Below are 23,972 nucleotides of genomic sequence, written 5' to 3' on the forward strand. Positions count from 1 at the left end.
GACTGTTTTGTGTATCACCATGAAAATTTAGAGGGTTGTTAAGAAAGCTTTTCTGAGTTCAGGACTATAAGTTTTGTAAGGTTTTGTGAGGCTGATCGGGCACAAGTAAAACATCATAACCGTGCCTACTGTGTGGTGGTGAAGGGGATGAAGAAGGCTCACTTCTCTGCCTCCATTGCATCCTCAAGTAGCTGTCTGGTGGAGCTTTTCTGTATTGTCAGGGGTCTGTTGACATTAACTCTAGGAAATGGAGTTTTAGACCCTTCGAAGGCCCACTGAATTGTTTTCAAGGCACTTTGAGTTTAAGGTTACTTGGCTCCTTAGCAGTCTTGATGCCCCATCCACATCTACTGTAGTCCCCAGTGAGGTGTCCAATGCAACGTCTGCTGCAACTTCTTGGGAATGGTTTCAGTTGATGCGGCCTGATGACGTGGACAAGGCGCTTGTGATGATGCAGCTAGCAATGTGTCCTCTCAACCCTCGCTCTTCTTGGTTTATTAAAGCTTGCCGGGGGGGGGGTTGACTGAGTGGATCCAGGGTGTGGTCAACACATCATTGCAGGAGGAAGTGGTTCCAGCTGCCTTGAAAGAGGCAGTGATCCGACTGCTCCTGAAAAAGCCCATCCTAGACCCATTGGTTTGTGACAACTACCGACCGGTTGCCAACACCCCCTTTTTAGGGAAGGTGATTGAGAGGGTTTTGGTGCAGCAATTGCAAGTACTCTTGGATGAAACAGATTATCTTGACCTGTTCCAGTCTGGGTTCAGGCCTGGTTATTAGACTGAATCGGCCTTAGTCGCCCTGATGGATGACCTTTATCAGGAGAAGGACAGGGGGAGTGTGACCTTGTTACTCTTACTTGATCTCTCAGTGGCTTTTGATACTATTGACCATGGTATTCTTCTGGGCCAGCTTGGTGAGATGGGTATTGGAGGCACTGTTTTAAAGTGATTCTGATCCTATCTCCAAGGTCGCTCTCAGGGAATAGCTTTGGGTGACTGTCATTCGGCCCCCTGGCAGTTGTGCTGTGGGGTGCCACAGGGTACCATCTTGTCCCCCATGCTGTTTAACATCTCTATGAAGCTCTTGGGAGCAGTCATCAGGAGATCTGGGGCGAGGTGTCAGCAGTATGCTGACGATACCCAGCTCTGTTTCTCGGTAACACCTGAATCGGGAGAGGCCGTGCAAGCCCTGGACCGCTGCCTGGACTCGGTGGTGGGCTGAATGAGGGCCAATAAACTGAGTCTGAATCCTAGCAAGACAGAGGCGCTGTGGGTTGGTGGTTCCTGAGTTCAGATAATTGGTCAGTTGCCTGCTTTGAACGGGTTGTACTCCCTCTGAAACAGCAGGTTTGTAGTCTGGGAGTGCTCCTGGATCGATCTTTGTCGCTAGAGGCCCAGGTGACCTCAGTGGCTAGGAGTGCCTTTTACCAATTTCAGCTGGTAAGACAGCTGCGGCCATTTCTGGACCGGGATAGCCTGACCACTGTTGTCCATGCACTGGTAACCTCCAGGCTGGATTACTGTAATGCACTCTATGTGGGGCTGCCCTTTTTGGTCTGGAAGTTGCAGCTGTGTTGGAATTGTTTTTTAATATGTTCTTAAACCTTTTTAAAAATGTTTTTAATCTTAGAAGATGTTTTGATAGCTTTTTTTAAGTAATGTTTTTGAAGATACTTTGTTTTAATGTGTTTTAAAGTTTGTTTTTATGATGTCTTAATGTTTTTAGTGCTTTTGTTTGCTGCCCTAGACTCCTGCTGGGAGGAAGCAGGGGATATAAATCTAATAATAATAATAATAATAATAATAATAAAAAGGTTTTGTTTTGAAATGAGCTTATGGGAACCATCAGAATGGCATGGAGAGTATTTTCAGTTTAACACTGTGGAATGCAAAAAATCCATGCTGACTAGAATACAGCCGCTGTATAATTGTGGCTGTATAATAAAGTTCCATTTTCAGGTGGTATAAGATGCTCTTCCTCAGGGGAAGGGCTGAGAGTGTTTCTATTGGCCACACCTGGAGGGGCAATGGGTGATCTGCTATTCAGTTGCGGGATCTGTTTGAAGCTGAATTAAAAAACACACACACACCAGCTGATCCCACCAGGTTTTAGAGTGAAAAGGACTGGAGTTTGACTAGAGTCGTGTGCCCACGTTTTCAGAAAAGGAAGGTGGAATTGCACTGGAACTGGCAGAGCCGTGAGTGTGTCTCTACCTGCAGTGGCAGAGCATCTGCCTTTCACGCAGAAGATCCCAGATTCAGTCCTGGAGAGCCCCTGCCAGTCAGTGATGTAGACCAGCCTTTCCCAACCAGTGTGCCTCCAGATGTTGTTGGACCACAATTCCCATCTTTCCTGACCATTGGCAATGCTGGCTGAGGCTGATGGGAGTTGTGGTCCAACAACATCTGGAGGCACACTGGTTGGGAAAGGCTGATCTAGAGACAGCAAAGGTCTGACTCGGTGTAAGGGTGCTTTCCAGGGGGTAATATTCAGTGGTAGTCCTACTCAGAGTAAATCCATTGAAGTTAATAAACATGACTAACCTGAGTTCACTAATTACAGTGGGTCTACTCTGAGTAGGACTTAGTTGACTACAACCCTGTGTTCCATTTTAGGATCTTCCTGTTGAATGGCTCAGTTCATTCTTGTTCAAGACCCACACAAAGTATAACACCGGAAGATGTTTGAATGGCTGTTGCTCCCTCCCGTTCCATTTTCTGGCTGTGTCCACATGCAGAGGCACGGCACCACCATAAGCCCATTTTCCCCCACCTCACCTGTTGCTTTGTTTACTGTTTGGCCTGATGAAAAGTTCTGGAGATTTCAAAAGCTTGCACGCTACTTTGCAATATTTTGGTTGGCCTAATAAAGGTAATGTCCTAATGCGGATTTTGGATTCCCCCCCCCCTTTTGGGTCAACGTGGCTCCCTTTTGCTTTGAAGGTGAAGAAAGTAAGTATATGCTTAAGAATAAGCATAATCCTTTGTCATTTAAATTGGAGGGTCTGAAAATGTGCTCAACTGCAGCTGCATCTCACTTTTTTGATTTGGAGCCTGGCTGCAAATGCAGAAGATGCGCGCTCCATGTTGCCATATAAACCCTGTTGTAATTGACCCCCTTGGCACTCTTGGTGTTAATGGGTAGGCAAGACCTTTTTTTTTTTTTTTTTGGATAACCTACTCTCTATTCAAGGGAAGAGCCCTCTGAGGCGTTGTTAAAATGCATCAGGTAGGGTTTCGAAACCCCAGAGTCTTAAATATTCCAAACAATATAGATTTTTAGAAGCAGCTACTGGAATATGTAAGGCATAGGACCAAGCTGGAATCCTTAACAAGGAAGATCAATGGATGGTGATGGGAAGACCCTCCTTGCCGTCTGCATGGCATCCTCTGTGCAGTCCCTTCAGACAGACAAAATCAGGAGGAAATGAATATGTTCTCCCCCTCTCCACCCACCGCTCCTGGTTGAATTTCAGCTCTATCGACTTTCAGTCTTTTAAGGCTATGGGAGAGTGGAGTTAAAATAAACAAACAAAAACAGTAATTGCAGAGAGTATGTCAAGGAACTAGACCAAGTTGAGAACTTTGGAACACCTCTGTTAACATGTTCCCTTCACACATATAGCACACGTGTGTGTATAAGTCAAATTGTGTCCTTTAGCCCCGCCCCCGCTGCTTCACTTTTGGTGTCATGCAGTGGCGGCTGGTGGCTCCATGTCATTGGGGCAGTGGGATCTGCTCCGGGTTTTAGTCCAAGCTTTCAAGGAGCCTCCACTGGCACCATATCTGAAAAGAGAGCCTGCATGCATGCTGTTTTGTATGTCCATAGAACTGGGAACCTGACTGCAAGCTGTATGTGCAGAGGCTTCCTTTATATTGCATTGAATGTAATCATGAGGGGAGGGGACACCAAAAGTGTTTCCACTTCTCTGTGCATGAGTTCACTGTGTATGGGTGTGTGTGGAGGGGTGTGTGTGTAGGGGGAGATGAGGGAAGGGGCCTTATGTGTAGCTTATGTGTTCCAGGGTATGGTCTACGCACATGAGGCCACCACGTTGCTGAAGCTAAGCAGGTCTGGGTCTGCTCAGTTCACTGGTCAGACCACTTGGGAACCACATGTATGCTGCCTTGGGTGCCTTGATGAAAGAAAGGCGTGATATAAGTGTAAGAAAATAAATAAATTCATATTGGTACTTGTGAAGTATAAAGAGCTTTTCATTTGATTCTCCCAACAAATGGGGCTTCAAGAAAGGAGGAGGTCTTGCACAAGGTGACTTCACTCAGAATGATGCATAGTTTCATTATGCAGCTTTATTTATTTATTTATTTATTTATTTATTATTCAATTTATTAGTCGCCCATCTGGCTGGTTGACCAGCCACACTGGGCGACGTACACGATAAAACGATACATTAAACATTAAAATTTAAAAACCTAACAATAAAAGCTTAACCCGTCCCAAAAGCTGTCCTGAAGAGCCAAGTCTTCAGAGTCTGGCGGAAAGTCATCTCAGAGGGGGCATGACGGAGATCATTTGGTAGAGAATTCCATAGGGTGGGGGCCACTATTGAGAAGGCCCTCTCTCTAGTCCTCACCAGTCTTGCTGTTTTTACCGGTGGGATCGAGAGAAGGTCCTCTGAGGCTGATCTTGTTGAGCGGCAACCCTGACGATGCTGGAGGCGCTCCTTCAGATAGACTGGGCCAAAACCGTATAGGGTTTTAAAGGTCAGAACCAACACCTTGAATTGGGTTCGGTAAGCAACCGGTAACTAGTGCAACTCCTTTAACACAGGAGTGATGTGATCTTGCCGGCGGCTGCCTTTAATCAGACGAGCTGCTGCATTCTGTACCAGTTGCAGCTTCCGGACCGTTTTCAAGGGTAACCCCACATAGAGCGCATTACAGTAGTCTAGGCGAGAGGTGACCAGGGCATGTACCACCGGTGGGAGTAGATGAATAGGAAGGTAGGGGCGCAGCCTCCGTATCAGATGGAGTTGATACAGTGCCATCCGGCTCATAGCCGAGACTTGAGCCTCCATGGACAGCTGGGAGTCCAAAATGACCCCCAGGCTGCGGACCTGGTCTTTCAGGGGCAAATGTACCCCATTGAGCACCAGGTCCACATCCCCCAACCTTTTCTTATCTCCCACAAACAGTACCTCGGTTTTATCTGGATTCAGCTTCAGCTTATTCCTTCCCATCCAGCCACTCACCGACTCCAGGCATTTGGACAGGGTTTCTACAGCCAACCTTGGTGAAGATTTGAATGAGAGATAGAGCTGCGTGTCATCCGCATACTGATGACACTGCAGCCCAAATCTCCTGATGATTGCCCCCAGCGGCTTTATATAGATGTTAAATAGCATCGGGGAGAGGATAGAACCCTGTGGCACCCCACAAGTGAGAGGCCACGGATCCGAAACCTCCTCCTCCAATGCTACTCTTTGGTATCTACCGGAGAGGAAGGAATGGAACCACTGCCATACAGTGCCCCCTATACCCAATCCCCTCAGGCGGTCCAAGAGGATAGCGTGGTCAACGGTATCAAAAGCCGCTGAGAGATCAAGGAGGACAAGGAAGGTGCATTCGCCCCTATCCCATGCCCTCCTCATATCATCCACCAAGGCGACCAAGGTTGTTTCAGTCCCATGTCCAGGCCTGAAGCCTGATTGAAACGGATCTAGATAATCTGCTTCTTCCATGTGTGCTTGCAACTGTTTTGCCACCACCCGTTCAGCCGCCTTGTCTAAGAATGGTAAATTTGAGACTGGGCGAAAGTTGTTCAGATCTTGAGGATCCAAGGATGGCTTTTTTAAGATTGGTTTTATTATTGCCTCCTTGAGTGCTGATGGCATTACTCCCTCTAGAAGTGATGTATTTACCACCATCTTGATCCTCTCACCCAGTCTCTCTTTACAGCTCATAATGAGCCATGATGGGCAGGGATCGAGTAAGCAGGTGGTTGGCTTTAAGGCTGAAAGCACCTTGTCCACTTCCTCGGATGGAAGAAGCTGAAACCGATCCCATAACACCGGAGCTCTACTGGTCACCTCTGGCTCACTCACTGTGTCCACAGCGTACGGTATAGCACTCTTAATACGATCGATTTTCTCTGCAAAGTGCTTAGCAAACTCGTCACAGGAGACCTTATCATGTTCCATTGGTTCCAGAGCAACTGGACCGACCAGGCTTCGGACCACTTGGAACAGTCTCCTGGGACAGCACTCTGCAGATGCAATAGAGGCAGCAAAAAAATCTTTTTTTGTTATTATTATTTTATTTATTAAATTTATATACCGCCCGACTAGCAATAGCTCTCTGGGCGGTGAACATAAAACAGCATAAAAATACAATAAATAACAAAACAATACTAAAATACAAGCAACAATCCAACACAATAAACATTTTTAAAATTAAATCAGTGTAACTTAAAATGCTTCAGAGAATAGGAAGGTTTTGACCTGGCGCCGGAAGGAGAGCAGAGTCGGCGCCAGGCGTACTTCCTCAGGGAGACTGTTCCATAGTTCGGGGGCCACCACTGAGAAGGCCCTAGATCTTGTCATCACCCTCCGGGCCTCCCTGTGAGTTGGAACCCGGAGGAGGGCCTTCGTAGCAGAACGTAGTGCACGGGCCGGTTCATATCGGAAGAGGCGTTCCGCAAGGTATCGTGGTCCCGCCTTATTGCCACATGATAGGCTGTTGCAACCGCTCTAACATGTGTTCAGTCATCTTCAGAGCGAGATTTCCGCCACCGGCGCTCTAGCCGTCTCACCTCCCGCTTCAGAACTTGCAACCGTGGGGTAAACCACGGTGCCATCTGAGCTCTATTTCGGGGGAGAGGGCGTTTTGGAGCCACCTGGTCTAATGCCCCGGCGATTGCGATATTCCACCCCTCCACCAGGGCCTCAGCCGAGTGGCAGTGTGCATGCTCCAATGAATCCCCAAGCGCATTCAGGAATCCATCTGGATCCATCAGACGCCTGGGGCGGACCATCTTAATAGGTCCACCCCCACGGAGGGTTCGTGGAACCGAAACGTCTATTCTCACCAGATAGTGGTCTGACCATGACAAGGGGGTGATGGATGTACCCCCAATTTCCAGATCACTCCCCTCCTCTCCCGAGACAAACACAAGGTCAAGTGCATGACCGGCTACATGGGTAGGCCCCAGTGAAATAAGGCGCAGCTCCCAGGAAGCCATGGTTTCCAGGAAGTCCCGAGGTGCCCCAGTGAGGTTGGCCTCCGAATGTACATTGAAGTCCCCCAGCACCAAAAGGTTTGGGGACTGCAACCGCACATCCGAGACCACCTCAAGCACCTTGGCCAGGGAGTCTGCTGTGCAGCGGGGTGGACGGTACACGAGCAGAATCCCTAGACTGCCCTTTGGGCCCAACCTCCAGTACATGCAATCTATCATCTTGGTCTCACAGAGAGGAGGTCTGGTGAGAAACAAGGACCTTCGGTAAATAACCGCCACTCCTCCTCCCCGACTACCGACGCTTGGCTTTGACCCGCTTTACACATAACATTTAGCTGAACCATAGTTTAGCACGAACAAGCAAACTTGCAGGTTCTTGGCTCCGTGAAGATTGTGGCTCCGTCAATTCTGCTGCTGTCGCACTACCTGGGGCAAAGCTATGGTTTAACTTAGTGTTATGTTTGTAAAACAGGATTTCTCTGCTGTGGCCCCACCTCGAAGATGGTTTGCTGAGCAAAACAGTTCTGTCTTTGTGCGTTCTCAAGATCAGGTGTGAGAGGCATCAGATATGGCTTGGGCTGTTGCCACCTGAGGTGATATTATGGGGAGATGGAAGTCATTTCTTGTGCTGCTGTCTGAAAAAGAGAATGGGGTATGTGGGCAGAAAGCTGAAAGACCCTGATTTGAATTCTATGGAAATCATACAGCATCTAGTACAAAACATTTCAGTTGCTACAAAAGGCAGAAAAATCTTTCATTGGTCCACTGACCCTCAGCAATTTTCAAGTGGTCCATGGGGGAAAAGGTTTTAACACTTGCAAATCTTTTTAAAATTATTTTTTGTAAAAGACAGGGCAACAAATCATAATTAAAAAACATATGAGAGAAATCTCCAGAATTACAATAAAAGTAAGTACAAACAAATAAGGTAGGAAACAAAGGTCACAGTTTAGTCTGCTTATCTTGTCTCTCTTCACAAGCACACTTGCAAAACTTGGATTCCTGCTTTCCAGTGAAAGTTTCCAGCAGAGACTTCTCCTCTAGAATTCGTAGAGCCTGGCTTGTGTTTTCGGTTTCATTTAAAATGTGTAATTTCTTGAAGCAATAATCCAGTTTTTCTCAAGACATTTCTCTTTTGTTACATCAATAAGCACAGGAACATCTGTTATGCAGGTGATCAGCTTAGAATGTATTATGACTGTTCTATGCTTTCATCCCTCTTGGCTCCAGGAAAGATTTTGGGGTGGTCAATAGGCAAGAAAGCTGCATTTGATGTATGTGGAGCAGACACGAAATAATATCTGGATGTTGTGGAGCGGATTTGGGAGAATATTGTATTTGGCAAAGGCTTGAGAGAATTCACTAATAGGCAAAAAACAACAATACCTTGCTGTTTATGAATGTCCCTATGCCCAATAGATATGTCTATCAAACTTTTAAAAGCAGGAAAATTGGGCAGATATAATGAATGCACCAGGGGAGCAGGAGACCTGACCTCCTCTCTGGGATATTATACTGCTCTACAAATTTGGGGAACAGCTGCAGCACTAGGGGGACTGAAGAAGACCTGCCCTGGGAGTGAGTATCTGAGCATCTGGGTGCTTGCTGCTTGCTCCTTTGGGTTGCTGTCTTTTGAGACAGCTGAAGTCCCTGGTAAGTGCTGCAAGGGCTGGGACCCCCTGCCTGACCAGAGAGAGGCTGCAGTTAATCATGCAGCCTCTTGCATCAGCTCCTGGCTGGGTCAGGAGACATAAAAGCCCAGCTGCCCTTGGGCAGTGGGTCTGCTGTCGGTGGGGTTGCCACTGAAGGGTGTTGCCCCTTGGGGAGGCCCTTAGGGAGTGGTGAAGGTGTTACCCTATTTATTTATTTTGTTTTTCTAACCAATCTGGAGGAGATTGCATAGTGGGGAGGGTGTGTGGCTCATGTGTAGTTCCTGCGCAGGGTGAGAGCCTGTGCAGTGAACTGAATGACAGGAGAAAGTCACCAGATGCCTTCAGAGTGAGAGTCTGTAACTGGCAGAAGGCTGGCCCTCCCTGGGTGTGAGACAGAGAGGGAGTAGATGTGCCCTATGTGACAAATATTGAGTGGGTCTGACTGTTCCTAATTCTCGCAGAGGCCTATTGGGATAATTGGCTCAGGTAGGTTTTGTTGGTGGGCTCTTGTTGGGTCCATATTAGGTGTTCAGGAGGAATCTTAGTAAGGAGGGACATGGGTGATGCCACCCCAATTTCAGTGATCACAGGTAGAGGGAAGTATAGCCATGGGGAGGTGGTGAATTACCATAGAAGACGAGGCCAAAGCTATCTGCACCTTGTTCCTTGCTGCCACTCCTCTCATGGATGGGTTCCTTGTTGCTCATCCGCTGTGCCCACTGGCCTGTGTGTGTTGTTGTTTAATGCCAGATCGGTACACAGTAAGATCACACTCATCCATGATTTGATCGTGGATGAAGGTGCCGATTTGGTGTGCATTACAGAGACCTGGGTGGGTGAGCTGGGAGGAGTTAATCACATCCAGCTTTGCCCACCTGGGAGAATTGAGAGTTGCTAGGAGACACCCTGTTCCTCTCACAGAGCTTCAATCAGAGCGGCTGACTGTTAAATCACTCTGGCCACTGGATCTCTGTCGGGAATAGGAGTCTCCTCTCGGCACCCTTCTGAAACTACACTTTCCAGGATTCTTTGGGGAAAGCCATGACTGTCTCAAGTGAAATCAAGGTCTAGTGTGGGTGTGGCCCCCTGATTAGGCAAGCCCAGCAGCTGTGAGTCTGGCTTTTAGAACACTGACAGTTGGTTCTTACTGAGCATGCCCACACTTATCATTGACTCCAATGCTAATTTTTTTTAATTAATTAAAAATCATCCAGACATTTTTTTTAACTTTTAAACTGCAGAAGATGAAGGTCAGAGTATGGGGCAAAGTCAGTAATAGGATTACAGGTACCCTGTGAACATGGCTGATTTTAATTGATTTCAACAAATTATCAGACTGCTGACGAAAAAAGTCCAACGGGTGTCTGGATTTCCCCCCCTCTTATTTTACACATTGAACTTTTGCTTCTTTCTGACTGTTTTGTGCATTGCCATGAAAATTTAGAGGGTTGTTCAGCAAGCGTTTCTGAGCTCAGGACTGTAAGTTTTGTAAGGTTTTGTTTTGAAATGAGCTTATGGGATGCATCAGAATGGCTTGGGGGGTATTTTCAATTTAATGTTGCGGAATGTGAAAAATCCATGCTGACTATAGCATCCAGCCACAGCCACTTTCGTGGCTGTATAATATTGTTATGTTGAGGCAGGTGCTTATGGCATCGGAAACTGACTGGTTGCGGCTCTCCAGGGTTTCAGGCAGCCCTACCTGCAGATGCTGCTGGGGACTGAACCTTCTGCAATCAAAGCAGATGCCCTACCACTGAGCCACAGCCCTTCCCCTTAGTAAATGGGATCTCTCGTGGTGTACCTGCTGTTTGTCTCCCATATTAGGCCAGAAGAACACCTGGTTGCTTTTTGATCATGGATGCAAACGGATGTGTGTTTTAATAAATTTAATTTTTTTTAAGACCTGACTTTTTCCCTATTAAAATATCCCTTCTAAGAACTTTCAGTTTCTAGTATTCTGTGCCTTGCATTAAGTGCAATTCACTCTAAGTAAAAACGAAACAAAAGAGCCTTTGTGGCACCTTAAAGATTAACTAAATTTAGATTTATTGTGGCATAAGCTTTTGTAAGCTACTACGTGCTTCTAAAGTACAGTACTTTTACCTGACTACTTGGTTGGATGGGATTTTAATTATATTTGTATGTAAGAGGAGGCGCCAATTGAGTTATGTGCATACTCTGCCTTTCCCCTCTGGCCTGTAGCGAAAGGCGAGCGAGACTCCACACATGAATGACATTGGCTACATTCACGCCATACACTTATTCCACTTTAAACAGTCATCCTCCTTTAGGATGCACACCTTAACGTGGTGAGGGGGTTTGCGAGTGTTGAAGAAGCTGAGAGCAATGCTGTCAGGAGTCTAGACCAGCCTTTCCCAACCAGTGTGCCCCCAGATGTTGTTGGACCACAACTCCCATCAGCCTCAGCCAGCATTGCCAATGGTCAGGAAAGATGGGAGTTGTGGTCCAACAACATCTGGAGGCACACTGGTTGGGAAAGGCTGGTCTAGACCAAGAAGCTAGACTCCTAGCAGGGGCACCCAAGGCAGAATGGTCAAAGCTGAGACACCAGACTAAGATGCATCCAAACTCAGAGGAAGGCAATGGTAAGCCACCTCTGAATATCTCTTACCACAAAAAACCTATGAACAGAGTATCCAAAATGCAAACAGTCATGGTTTCCCCCAAAGCATCCTGGGAAGTGACGATTGTGAAGGTACTGAAAGCTGTTAGGAAGACCCCCCGTTCCCCTCACACAGCTACAGTTCTCAGAGTAGTTTAACAAGCAATCCTTTTTTGTCGTTCTGTGAGGGGAACAGGGGGTCTCCTAACAACTCTCAGCACCCTTCACAAGCTACACTTCCCAGGATTCTTTGGGGGAAGCTGGGACTGTTTAAAGTGGGATAACAGTGGAATGAGTGTAGGGTGTGAATGTGGCCCAGGTGATCCATCTTACTGGGACTGAGGCCCTGGTTCCAGGCAGTGACCCTCCCAGCTACAGCCTGGCCTGCTGAGGGGCCTAGGTTCTCCCTCACTGAGCACAGCAGCAGTGGCTTGCTCCTACCAAGTTCCATTGAATGCCAAAGCCATTTGCGCGGGTCATCAGTTGTGCAGAGTAACCTGAGATGCACATGCATGTGTGAACTGATCTGCAGTGGGACGTTTGCTTGGGCACTGGGGGTGCTGCCGGGTTTGGTATCTGTCCTCCTGGCCCGTAGAATGAGCTGCTAGTTCCTGTTAAGGGGCTGCCTTGTCTGTTTGAAGAGCCGCAGGAGGGTGTGGGAGGAAAAAGTCAATTGTAATGATATTGGAGTTGTATTACAAAGAGAATAAATTCTTTTCCCCCTCAGGGCTTTGGCTCCATGGGCTGATGGTGTTCCCCCCACCCCCTTTCACTTTCTTCACCCTTTCTCTCCCCCCCCCCTCGCCGTTTTGCTGGATACTGCTGTAGAACTATTGATTTCTCTGGGAAGGAGTTAAGCCTTCCGCTTTGAAATGCCTCAAGCATGAGAGGAGTTTTTCAGCTTGCTGGGGCGGCCTTAAGAATGGATCCGAGGGGCTGTGACAGGCCTTGCCCAGTTCTTTTGACTTGACTCTGGCTTCTTGTTGCCTCTGGGGCAGAGGGTGGAGTAAATATAGAGGATTACACTAATGTTTTTCATTTCTGGCTTGCTTTGTGGGTGTGTGTATGGGAAACGCTAATGGCGTGTAGGTGGCACTGTGCGAGTTGTTGCCCACAGGTATTGTGAATAGGCTCCTTCTGCCAAATGGCAACATACAGCTTTACGCAGCAAATGTAAAACAGGGGTGGCAGATTGATATAGAGGTTTATGTGGGTGGGTTTAATAGTAACATTTTTCTTTCTGCTTCTAAGGCTGGAATAAAGCCCCCCCCCCCAAACAGATCACTAGCTAATTTCTGTTGTGTCACTTATGGCCTGCTAGTCTCTGGGATCCTTGCAAATGGGCCTTCTTCTGATCCTGTGAAGCACTCGTTATGTTCTGAAGCAACAGAACATGTTCAGGATCGCTTAACACAGATTAGGTGCCTTAATTGTGGTGAGGTCCTGACTACACACTCTTGCTTTGAAAAATTTAAAACTTAGTAGTGGGTTACGTGTTTTCTAATTTAATTTTTTTAAAACGATGTAAGCCATGCAAGACTCAAGTCAGGTCAGCCCTGTTGATAGACATCTTTTGCAGGAGTGGTCTTGGAGGTAAGATCTACAACAGCCTTTCCCAACCTTTGGATCCCAGATGTTGATGCACTACAGTTCCCATCATTCCTGACCATTGGCCACACTGGTTGGGACTGATGGGAGTTGTAGTCCAACAATATCTTTGGGGAATCCAAAGGTTGGGAAACGTTGAAATGGATAAAAGCTGTAAGGGCCGCCCCTCCAGATGTCCTTTTATTGTGGATTCATTATGGTATCGGGTGCTTATATGTATTCCATTTTCAATGCTGTTTGCACCTGCAAAAGTTTTGGGACAGACGTACTGCTTTGTTTCTAATTGTGTGTCCCCTAATTGCTGCTGAAATCCTGTAACTTCTCATACCACAAATGTTCCAGCCCCCCCCCCCTGTTTTTGCTGCCTCTCCAGACAGCAGTAACACAGTAACATTGGGGAAATATTGCAGAGAATCTAATAAAATGGTCTTCTCCGTGCTCCCTTTTCTTTCTGTCTGAGGCCGCAATCCAATACATGTCAAATCAGAAGTAAGCTCCATTGGGTTCAATGGGACTTACTCCCAGGTAAGTGTGTATTGGATTGCAGCCTACGTCAGTCGGAGTTAGTGCCTGTGAGTGCAAGCCTCATGGCTCCACAATGGCTGCAACAGCATGTATGATTTTATTTCTTTTTAGCAATATTCCTTACGTTTCTTTATTCTTTCAACTATTGCTCTTAACAGACTGGTTATTTCTATTGTCCCCTGCAATATCTGTCAACAATCCAAGATTTGTTTATCCAGCTTCGTATATCTGTGAGGGTGTTCTGCTCAGTCTAATCTCATGACCCCATCTTCTGTTTTGTGTGAATCCAGGGACACCGCAGAAAACTTGTAGCTGCCTTTGGCCAGACCTCTAAGTAAGTCATGGCTCTGGCTTATGGAGGCTCTTCTGGATACACCCTTCGGACTGAGGGCAAGTTGCGACACCAGAGAAACGTATGTGATTCTTTGAGTTGAATCAAAGGTTTCTGGTCTCTTGTTCTGCAATTTGTGGCCCTGGGATAAAGCCTTGAGGTTAATGGTCTGTCTGGGACAATGGTGGAAAACCTCTGTCTCGTGAGCCTTTTGGAGCCCAGTCCAGTAGAGCTCAGAAGTTGGCCCGCCAGGTTGTTTTGGGTGAACCCTCAAATGAGCAATGGCTTCTTCCAGGCGAAGAGCTGGGATGGCAGCGTCTTTCAAGGCTGGAATGAACTGGGCATGCAAAAGTTACTGCTTGGTTTCTCTATACTCTTGTGCTTAAACAAACAATAAAATCCCCCACTAAGAGAATCCAAGTTTTATATTCAGAATGGTGCGACGTTGTGGCAAATGCCTTTTGGAAATGGAGCAAATACGTTTTTGCTTAGTTTGGCTAATTCTGCCCTGCTGGTTGTGCAGAAGGTCAAGGAACCATGCAGGGTGCTGAAGCCCTGAACACTACAAATTGTGTTTCGATAGCCCACAATTAATTGCTAGCTGCTTAAGTTTACAAAAGAACTCCTCTCTTCCACATCCTTCTCCCAAGGGCTGTGATTAAATTAAGCATAAGGGCTTAAAATGGATATGAAAAATCTTGACTGCTGGAATCTTGCGTGCTTGATTTCTACTAAGGAGTGCCTGTTTAAGTGAATGCTGCTCTGCCTAATCTTATTTGAAAAGAACATAAGCCTTGTTTGTTTCTAGATGGATAGTTAAAGGGACTTTTGTCTTCCTCAGATGAAAACCTGGCCCTTGGACCCGGAGCTGAAGCTGGGAACTGCTGTGCCCTTTTTGGGCAAATACCGGCCATTTGTTGGCCGCTGCTGTCAAAGGTGCACTCCAAAGAGCTGGGTAAGGAAGTGGAGAAGGAAGGGCTGCTTGCTAGTCCTGGGTGAAGTCACGGGCCAGTCTGCTTTTGATTTTGTCTACTCAGTCAGTGACCAGCAGGACAACCCCAACAAGCTCCCTTTCCTTGGGCAACTACTCCTTTTGTCTTCCCCCTTTGGAGTGGAGGGAAATGCAGATGCCAGCCTTGGGAGAAAGGATGTTGCACATCAGGGAGGCTGTTTTTTTAAGTGGCACTGCTCCAGGAATTTGGGGGCCTCTGAGCAACAGGTTCTGCAGTAGGTCCCGTTCACCATCAGGGAGACGAGAGGGTAAGCACACACAAACCTCTGCTTGGGTGATTTGTGCAAGCAGTATTTGTCGATATCCCACTGTTCCTCCAAAGAACTCAAGGGAGCGTATGCAGTCCTCCCCTTGCATTGTATTTTCACAGCAACCCTATGAGGTAGGTCACGCTGAGTGTTGGCGACTGGCCCAAAGTCATCCAGTGAGCTTCACGGTCAAAGTTGGATTTGAACCTGGATCTCCTCAGGCCTAATCTGACACTCTAAATGCTGCGTAGCCTAGCTCTCAAGCCAAGCTGCAGGACAGATTCTTTTTTTAAAATGTCCTCTTTAGACTGCCAGTGGTGCAGCTTAAAAAAATACTGTTGCCGTTCTCCATACTAGTACTGCATAGGAACAATATACCCCCCCTCCATTTTCTTGGGCTGGCTGTATAAGGCCAAACCTTTTATGTAAGGTTATTCTGCATCAACCAAGAGTTTGGCCCATTCTTGTAATAGCAAATGGAAATTTGGAATCCCCAAATCACCAATACTGAGAATATGTTTTTAAAAAATCCTCTCCACCATCTTAATTATGAGGGATATCAGTAACAGCAAACATACTTCCTGCTAAGGGGCAAAGCAAAGACCAGAGAGTCCTTTTATTGTTGACCTCCTAAGCAGGATTCTGTCAGCTTTGGGGCTTCTGGAACCAGGCCATTGGGTATTTTGCCGTGTACATCTGTACTGTCCGCTTACACTGCGACATTTTTTGTCAACAGTTGACAAGATTTTGTGTGTGTAAAAGTAGTGCTGTGTTTGAGCAGAACAGAGCTGGTGCAAGGTAGTGGCCAAGAATGTGAGCTAGGTGCCAGAAAATTCTGTGTTCAAATCTTACCTCTGCCACTGGGTGGCCTTAGGCAAGTCACTCCCTCTTTGCTTTAACATTTCCATCTATGATACGGAGCTAAAATGAATGGCCTACCTTGCAGGGTGGTAGTGAGGATTATTGAGATGATATATGTGAAGCTTTGAGTGAATACTCCACAGTGCTGCGTATGTGCCAAAGATGATTACTATGACCAAACGCTAGTACAGTTACCTCACTCCTGTGTGCCTTGCTTGAGCTGCCTAAAGTGGGTCTTAGTTCTCCTTTCCTTAATAGCTGCGTGCTTGGGTGTGCAACCTCAGGTTGGAGGAGCCAGGTTGCTTCTGGCATAGGTGGTGGAAGGGAGACCAGAGGCAGAATGCAGCCCCCTGGAAGCGAGGGAGGTTTGGAACCTCCTTTCCCAGCAAGCTGCTCTCTTAGGATTCAGAAGGGGCCTCTGTTTGCTTTTTTCCAGTGCAGTATGTAGCAGGGAGAAGGGCACGCAGATAAGCTCTAAGCAAGGAGTTGCAACAAAAAGGCCATGATATGACCTTGAACAGTAGTTCTGTAGCTAAATAGTGGGCTCCTTCTATGTGTCATGTTATTGCCTTGTACAACTTCCACATTCACCACATTTTATTTATTTCATTATTATTTCATTATGAAACACACATGAAATATCCTGAAGTGGTTTAACAATGAAAACATTAATAATAAACAGGTAGAACTATTTTATGTATAAAAATAATTAGAACAACTTCATATATACAAAAGCAACTTCAAATTGAATATAGACACAGAGTGGGATAAACACCATGCCTGTGCTTTTTTATTTTAGTCTCCCTTCATGCTGCTTGGCCCAATAGGTTGCTGATTGAGAGGGACTGAAAAATAATGCTGCAGTTGTCAAAATGCTATTGTATAACTTCATGGCGTAGCCACATTTTAAAATAGTATATTCTGGTTACCCCAACTTAAAAAAAGGCATAGAAACAGGCAGCTAAATTGACCAAAGGATTGGAACATCTTCACCTTTAAGGAAAGGCATAATAATAATAATTATTATTACTCTTTATTTTTACCCCGCCCTTTTTCCAAAACTGGAACTCAGGGCGGCTTACAAATAAAAACCACACATAGGTAAAAAACATACAAAAATATACAATTAAAATAGAATTAAACTATTCGTAACATTAAAACCATGAAACATACACTTAAAATACTAAGACAATTTAAAACATTAAGAATAGGACCATAGAACAATACAGCAGACCTTATGAGGCCCTATCTTAAACAGCTTCTAGTCCAAAAGCCTGTCGGAATAAAAAAGTCTTTGCCTGCCGACGGAAGGATAGCAAGGAAGGGGCCATTCGTGCTTCCCTAGGAAGAGTGTTCCAGAACCTGGGGGCAGCCACCGAGAAGGCCCTATCTCGCATTCCCACCAATCGCGCTTGCGAAGGTGTTGGGACTGAGAGAAGGGCCTCTCCTGAGGATCTCAACACGCGGGTAGGCTCATAATAACAATAATAATAATTTTGATTTATATGCCACTTACATGCTGCAGTGGCCTCTATAAAATCAGTTATAAAAGCCATGCATAATTAAAATACACAATAGAACAATTCCATCAAAATATTAAAACACCCATATTTAAAATAAACAATACTTATTAAAAAGCATAACAATTAAACAATTTAAACAGCAATTAAAATAGTTCAAGTTCAGGGGAATGCATGCCTAAACAGGTGTGTCTTCAAGAGCTGGCAGAATGCCAGTACAGATGGGTTGGCCGCTTCTTATATTTCAGCAGGGAGGTGCCACCAATGTAAAAGCCCACCTCTGTGTTACCGCAAGCCAGTGATCATCAGGCTATGGCAAAACTAGCCGGGTTCCCTTTGCTGTTCTTAGTGCCCTTACTGGGCAGGGGAGTAACTTGGCCCAGAGTTATTTAGGGCTTTATATGAGACAATGCTTTTAGTGTATGGGGGAAAATGATTTAAGGTAGGGAGGACAGGACATGATGGAGATGTATAAAAGGATGAGCAGTGGAGGTGGAAAATTTATTTATTTATTTTATTTATTTGTTTCATTTTTAAACCGCCCATAGCGAATAGCTCTCTGGGTGGTGTACAAAAGGATTAAAATACAAAATATCATAATAAAAACAGCCGAACAATAATAAACACAAAAATCTTTTCTCTCTCCTGTGATACCAGAATTTAGAATCATCTAATGAAGTTGGCAGGCAGTAGGTTCAGGAAAGACGAAAGGGCATACATCTCCATGCAATGCATAATTAACTAATGAAGTTCATTACCAGAAAATGCTGTGATGGACACTTGCTTGGATGGTTTTCTAAAAGGTTAGACAAAGTCATGAAGGATGCTATCAGTGGCTGTTATTTATGGTCAGTAAAGGAAATGTCCACATTTAGAGGCAATGCAGAGTGTGAAGGATCTTGGAGATCCCTAGCTGGGCACTGTTGGAGGCAGAAAACTGGGCTACCTTGGTCTGATCGAGCAAGATCAGACCAGTGAGAAAGAGAGATTGCTGGAGTTGTGCTGCTCTTCACCTTCTTACCTGGAAGAGAAGGTTGCTATGGTGGAAGAGTAAGATGGAAGAGCTGCGGGACTTGAACCTTTTTCTCTTTCTGTCTTCAGGAATTATCCTTCCACAAGAACCTTACCTCTCTGGGATTTTGCAATGTCATTAAAATAACGGAAGAAAACACCAGGTAGGTCATGGAGTGGATGGGAAGATGGCCTGGGAAGGAATGTCTAAACACCACCCTGTTTTTTCATATATTTTTACAACATATGACACATGGGCTCTGCTTCCATCTTCTCCCATTCCTGCTTAATGTATCTCATGTTGTTTATACTTATACTGGGGTTTGAATACACCATATTCTGCTGTAGTCTTCATAGCGTTCTTGCGATGTTGCAATGCAGGTTTATTCAGCTGCCTGTGCAGGAGTTCTTAGGAATGCCACAGTGTTAGAAATTCCAGTAAAATTGTAAATTTTCTTAGCTCTGTCTTTTCCTCTACACCTAGTGCTCCTTGGATTAGTGTCTCTTCCTAGTGCAATTCACATTTGGGCTGGTGTTGTGCCTTCTGGGTGTTGGAAGAGCAACCTGAGAATCCACACAGCCTGTGCCAAAAAAAAATAGCAATTTCTGTGGTTCAAATGGCCCTTGACAGATCAAAAACTACACAGTATTTGCATTGTATAAAAAAGAGGCAAATGCAGTGGACTAATTTGATGAGTGTAGCCATTTTCCCAGCTGTTGTGCACTGCAGCTGCAACATTTTGAGCAATGCATGTTATCGTGGAGGCACCAAGGAAGAAAAGCAGAGGAAATGTGGGGCAAGTGCCTTGGGCACGCGGTCTTGTGCAGTTGTGGGGTTGGAGGGCTACCCTAAGACAAGTGGCATATCTTGGGCAGTGTTAGAGCAGTGATGATCGGTGCGTGTTGGGACTGGTAGGACAGAAGATCAACAGTGGGCGGAAGCAGATCCAATGTCAGGCAGAGCCCATGAAAGGTAGTTCTGTCCCATCCTTTTCCCTGCTGAGCTCTATGAGGGGAAACACTGAGACTAGAGGGTAGGAAGCTGACTGGCAGTGCCAGCCCCTGGAGAAGGCAATGCAGGTGGGGGCAGACTGAGGTTGGCAGGGCAATGCCCCATTTGCCCTAATGGAACAGCCTCCACTGGTTAACTTGTACTGTGCAGCGCAACCCATCAGGAGGTTTGTTCTCCTCCGTCAGCTCTATTTAAATTAACAGTGTTACTATTCTGCAGCTCCTCTTTCAATTCAAGAGGGCTTGTGTAGGAGAGCAGCTGGTATAGCACAGTGGGGAGGAGAGCCTGGCTGGGAGTCCAGAGTCTGTAAGTTCAAATCCCCGCTCGTGTCTCCTGGGTGCCAAGGGCCAGCTAAAGATCACCCCACAGTGAGTGGCTCAGGGGTTACGTGCCCTGCCACCTGTGCAGCCGTGGGCAAGCTGCAGAGTCCCAAGGAGCCCAGTTGCCCCCCAGCTGGCAGTTGCGGACAAGGAAGGGGCTGACTTGTGCAGCTGTGGCAAGCTGAGCAGGCGCTAGCCAGCTGGGGAGGACTAGCCTCAGAGGGAGGCAATGGTAAATCCCCTCTGAATACCGCTTACCATGAACACCCTATTCATAGGGTCACCATAAGTCAGGATTGACTTGAAGGCAATCCATTTCCATTTTATATAAGAGAACATCCTGTTGGATGTCCCATGTTAATTAGGGTATATGTGTGTTGGGGTGCTGGTGGTTTGCTGTTTGACATCAAAAATCTTGGGCCAGTCCTGCAAAAAGTGCTGTGTTTGAGTTAGGCATTTATTCTGTTTGTGTCTTGATTTCCTTACTTCCTCCCCCCCCCCCCCACACACCCCACCATCGCTTCCAAATTAAAATGTAGATAACAAAGCTTTCTACCTGATAGGAGTTGTGTGAGGATTAAAGACTTTATTCTCATTAGCCTGATTCCTAATTACTTTAATTGTAGTTTGTGAAGTTCTTTGAAAACTGAAATCCCCAAAGTGCTAAGTGTTATTAACAGCAGGGAGGAGAAAAAGTACTTGATTGATATAGCAGCAAAAGCAAAGAACTGTATTTTTTTTACAAAAAAAAAGTGAGAGGGGGCCAGTAGAGTGAAACCAATTGCTTTACGATCTGGATAATGTGGACCAGTTTCCACCCTGCTGCATAACTGCTTTTCAGAGCTGGCAGAACTCTGCAACAAGAAAAAAAAATGAAAAACATCATTAGTTAATCACATTTTGCAATTTAAAGCTAAATTATGCAAATGTTTTTCTGTAATAATGGATCTTTTGAATGCTGTTCAGCTCCTTAAAAACAGAAGAATTAAAAGAATTTGCAAATCATGTTTTACTGGCCTTACAGCAAGCCTGGCCCTCAAGATTCTAAAGATCAAGAAAGTGAAGGAATAGTAATAGCTAGAATTACACTTATTTGTAAAACGTTTCTGAACTGCCTTCTTGCTCTAAAACGAGTCTCCAAGGCCGTTTGTAAAAAGCATCCCTCAATGCTATTATAAGAGCAGGAGTAGCCAGTGTGGTTCCCGCCTGTGTTGTGTGTGTTATGTGTCTTCAAGTCAGTTATGACTTATGGCGACCCTATGAATCAGTGTATGTAGTTGCACATAACCCTCTGTAGTTGTCGGACTACAGCTCCCATAATTCCTGACATTTGGCCATGCTGTTTGGGGCTGATGGGATTTGCAATCCAACAGCATCTTGAGGAAACACTAGAAACGATTAAAAGTCAAGCTGGGTGACTGTCCTCTCCGCCTTATTTTCAAGGGGCCATCTGTGTGAAGAATATTGGCAACTTTTGAGGGGGCAGGCAAAATCAAGAACTTCTGGGTGGGGCCATTTATAAATATTAGGTGATTAAGTCCCCCCCCTTTTTTTAAAAATAAAAAAAGCTCTGCTTTTGCTTCAAGCAGTGACTTGGCTACCCTCAGCAATCTGGCAGCAGATTTACTTTGAAATCTGGGACAGAATGCTCCATGGGAACAGTGCACAATCTCCACTGGCCAACAGGGACAGCAGTTCTGCTCCCCTCCCAAGAATGTCATGACAGCATAATTACTATGGGGCATTCTGCCCTAAATATCAAAGGGAATGGTGCCAAGCTGCTGAGGTCAGCAGTGTGGTTCTCCCTCCTCCTGAGAAGGAGTTTGGAAGCTTTCACTTTCATTTTAGACTAACTGCAGCTTGTCATAATGCCTGAACCAGATCAAACTGTGGTTAGTTTAAGCTATGGTTTGTTGAAAGAAGCCAATTTCAAACCACAGTTTATGAAGCTGGTTTGAAACAACCATAGTTAAGGGGACACATGTAACACTTAGCTGAGATCAATCTAAAATAGAAGTAGAAGCTTTTGATTTCCTTGCAGCTCAGCTGGAGAGAGAGAGGGGTGGATCCATTAAAAGCCTGAGTGAATAAAAAACACCTTAAATCCTAAAAGTCAACCGAAGGAGTACAGTAGGGCCCCGCATTACGGCGTTCCGCTTTAAGGCGTTCTGCTGATGCGGCGCCTTTCATTTTCAATTTTAAAGGTTTTTTCCCCCCTTTTGTGATGTTTCGCGCCATTTTTGCGCGACACGGCCCATTAAAGTCAATGGGGTTCCGCTTTATGGCAGGGGTCTGGAACGGAACCCGCCGTATAAGCAGGGCCCTACTGTAGTTTGGAGCACTGCTACCAAGAAAACCCAGTCCTATGTTCCCAATCTTGGGACAGGGCCTCCAAAAATTACTGCAATTGACAAGGCAGGGAAGAGGCGGTTCTTCAAATATGCATTTAGGGCTTTATAGGTAACAACTAACACTTTGAATTGGGTCTAGAAACTAACAGAAAGCCAATGCCATTTTAACATCAGGTGAAGAAGTGATCCTTGGAAACTATTCTGGCTGCAGCATTTTGCACCAGCTGTAAATTCTAAATCTGTTTCAAAGGCAGACCACACTATACATGCACATCTGTAGATTTTGCAAGGCAAATGGAGGTGGTGGTAGTAAACTCTTTCATGCTTTGCATATGTATTTGTCCAAATTTCAAGTACAAAGATAAGTCTTTTGTAGCTTTTGGTAACACGATATGTGACTCCTCTAATATTGTGTCTTTATCTCAGCAGGTCTCTCCACAAATTTGCAGGTGTGGCTGGTGGATCGCTTGGTTGGTCTGTCTGCTTTTTTGAGTAAAGGCGTGCCAGCTTTCTTCAAAATCATTTATCTGTCCTCCTTTTTTGAGCCTTTGCACATTTTGTTGATTTCTCCATTAGGGCTGTGTATGCCGTACTTTTTCAAGTCATCCCTCCCTCAACATGTTAGAATTTGGTCTCATTCAGCAGGAGAGCTCCTTTCTACTGGAAAGGAGCTACAACATCTGGTACTTGGATTGGGACTGGGCCTTGGACTCTCCCGCCATATTCTGGGTAGCTGCTCACGTCCCCACCATCTTGGGGCTCTTCGGAATGTCACAAATATGGACTGTTCCATTAAGCTCTCTTACTTGTGTGAGCTTTCTCTCTATCCCAGGTACAGAGGCTGGCTGGTAAGGAGGCTCTGCTACTTCCTCACAGTGTGGAACTGGAAACTTTGTACTGATACCCCCAGTGATCTGCAGGAAAAAATATTCCACAGCAAGAGGTATTTCTGTTATATCCCACTTGGGGTTTGTGGCCCTGAGGAGGTTGGGCAATTTTTAGCTTTGGGAGGTTTGGTTTGCCAGCGTTTTAGCAGCCCCCATCTCACTTAGCAATGTGGAGCAAACCCTGCTGTGCTTTGATTGACTGAGCCTTTGCTGCATCCGGTGATGGACCTGACAGCAGGAGGTTTGTGGCGGATATTGTGGAACTAGAAAAGGTTCCGGAAAGGGCAACCAAAATGATCAAAGGGATGGAGTGACTCCCCTATGAGGAACGGTTGCAGCATTTGGGACTTTTTAGTTTAGAGGAAAGGCGAGCAAGAGGTGACATGATGGAAGTGTATAAAGTTAGGCATGGCATGGAGAGAGTGGATAGAGAAAAGTTTTTCTCCCTCTCTCATAATACTAGACCTCGTGGACATCGAATGAAGCGAAATGTTGGAAGATTCAGGACAGACAAAAGAAAGTACTACTTCACACAGTGTATAGTTGGAATTCGCTCCCACAGGAGGCAGTAAAGGTCATCAATTTGGATGGCTTTAAAAGAGGATTAGAACAATTCATGTGGTGGCTGCTAGTCACAATGGCTGTGCTCTGCATCCATAGTCAGAGGCAGCATGCTTCTGAAAACCAGTTGCCGGAAGCCTCAGGAGGGGAGAGTGTTCTTGCACTTGGGTCCTGCTTGCGGGCTTCCCCCAGGCACCTGGTTGGCCACTGTGAGAACAGGATGCTGGAATAGATGGGCCACTGGCCC

The 23,972-nt window shown here is 45.8% G+C and overlaps 1 protein-coding gene across 4 annotated transcripts in view; it reads left to right on the forward strand.

Moving 5' to 3' along the window:
* The window catches only part of GPAT2 (glycerol-3-phosphate acyltransferase 2, mitochondrial), a 96,425-nt gene that overhangs the window by 17,250 nt on the left and 55,203 nt on the right, over positions 1 to 23,972 (forward strand). For all 4 annotated transcript variants that reach the window (XM_061593454.1, XM_061593452.1, XM_061593451.1 and 1 more), the window contains exons 2-5: positions 13,902 to 14,024; positions 14,784 to 14,897; positions 18,685 to 18,758; positions 23,110 to 23,220. In XM_061593454.1, the coding sequence (XP_061449438.1) occupies positions 13,953 to 14,024; positions 14,784 to 14,897; positions 18,685 to 18,758; positions 23,110 to 23,220 (371 nt within the window). In that variant the 5' untranslated portion in view covers positions 13,902 to 13,952. The remainder of the gene's footprint in view (positions 1 to 13,901; positions 14,025 to 14,783; positions 14,898 to 18,684; positions 18,759 to 23,109; positions 23,221 to 23,972) is intronic.

The sequence above is a fragment of the Rhineura floridana genome, chromosome 12 (assembly GCF_030035675.1).
Source record: "Rhineura floridana isolate rRhiFlo1 chromosome 12, rRhiFlo1.hap2, whole genome shotgun sequence".
NCBI classification, from domain to species: Eukaryota; Metazoa; Chordata; class Lepidosauria; order Squamata; family Rhineuridae; genus Rhineura; species Rhineura floridana.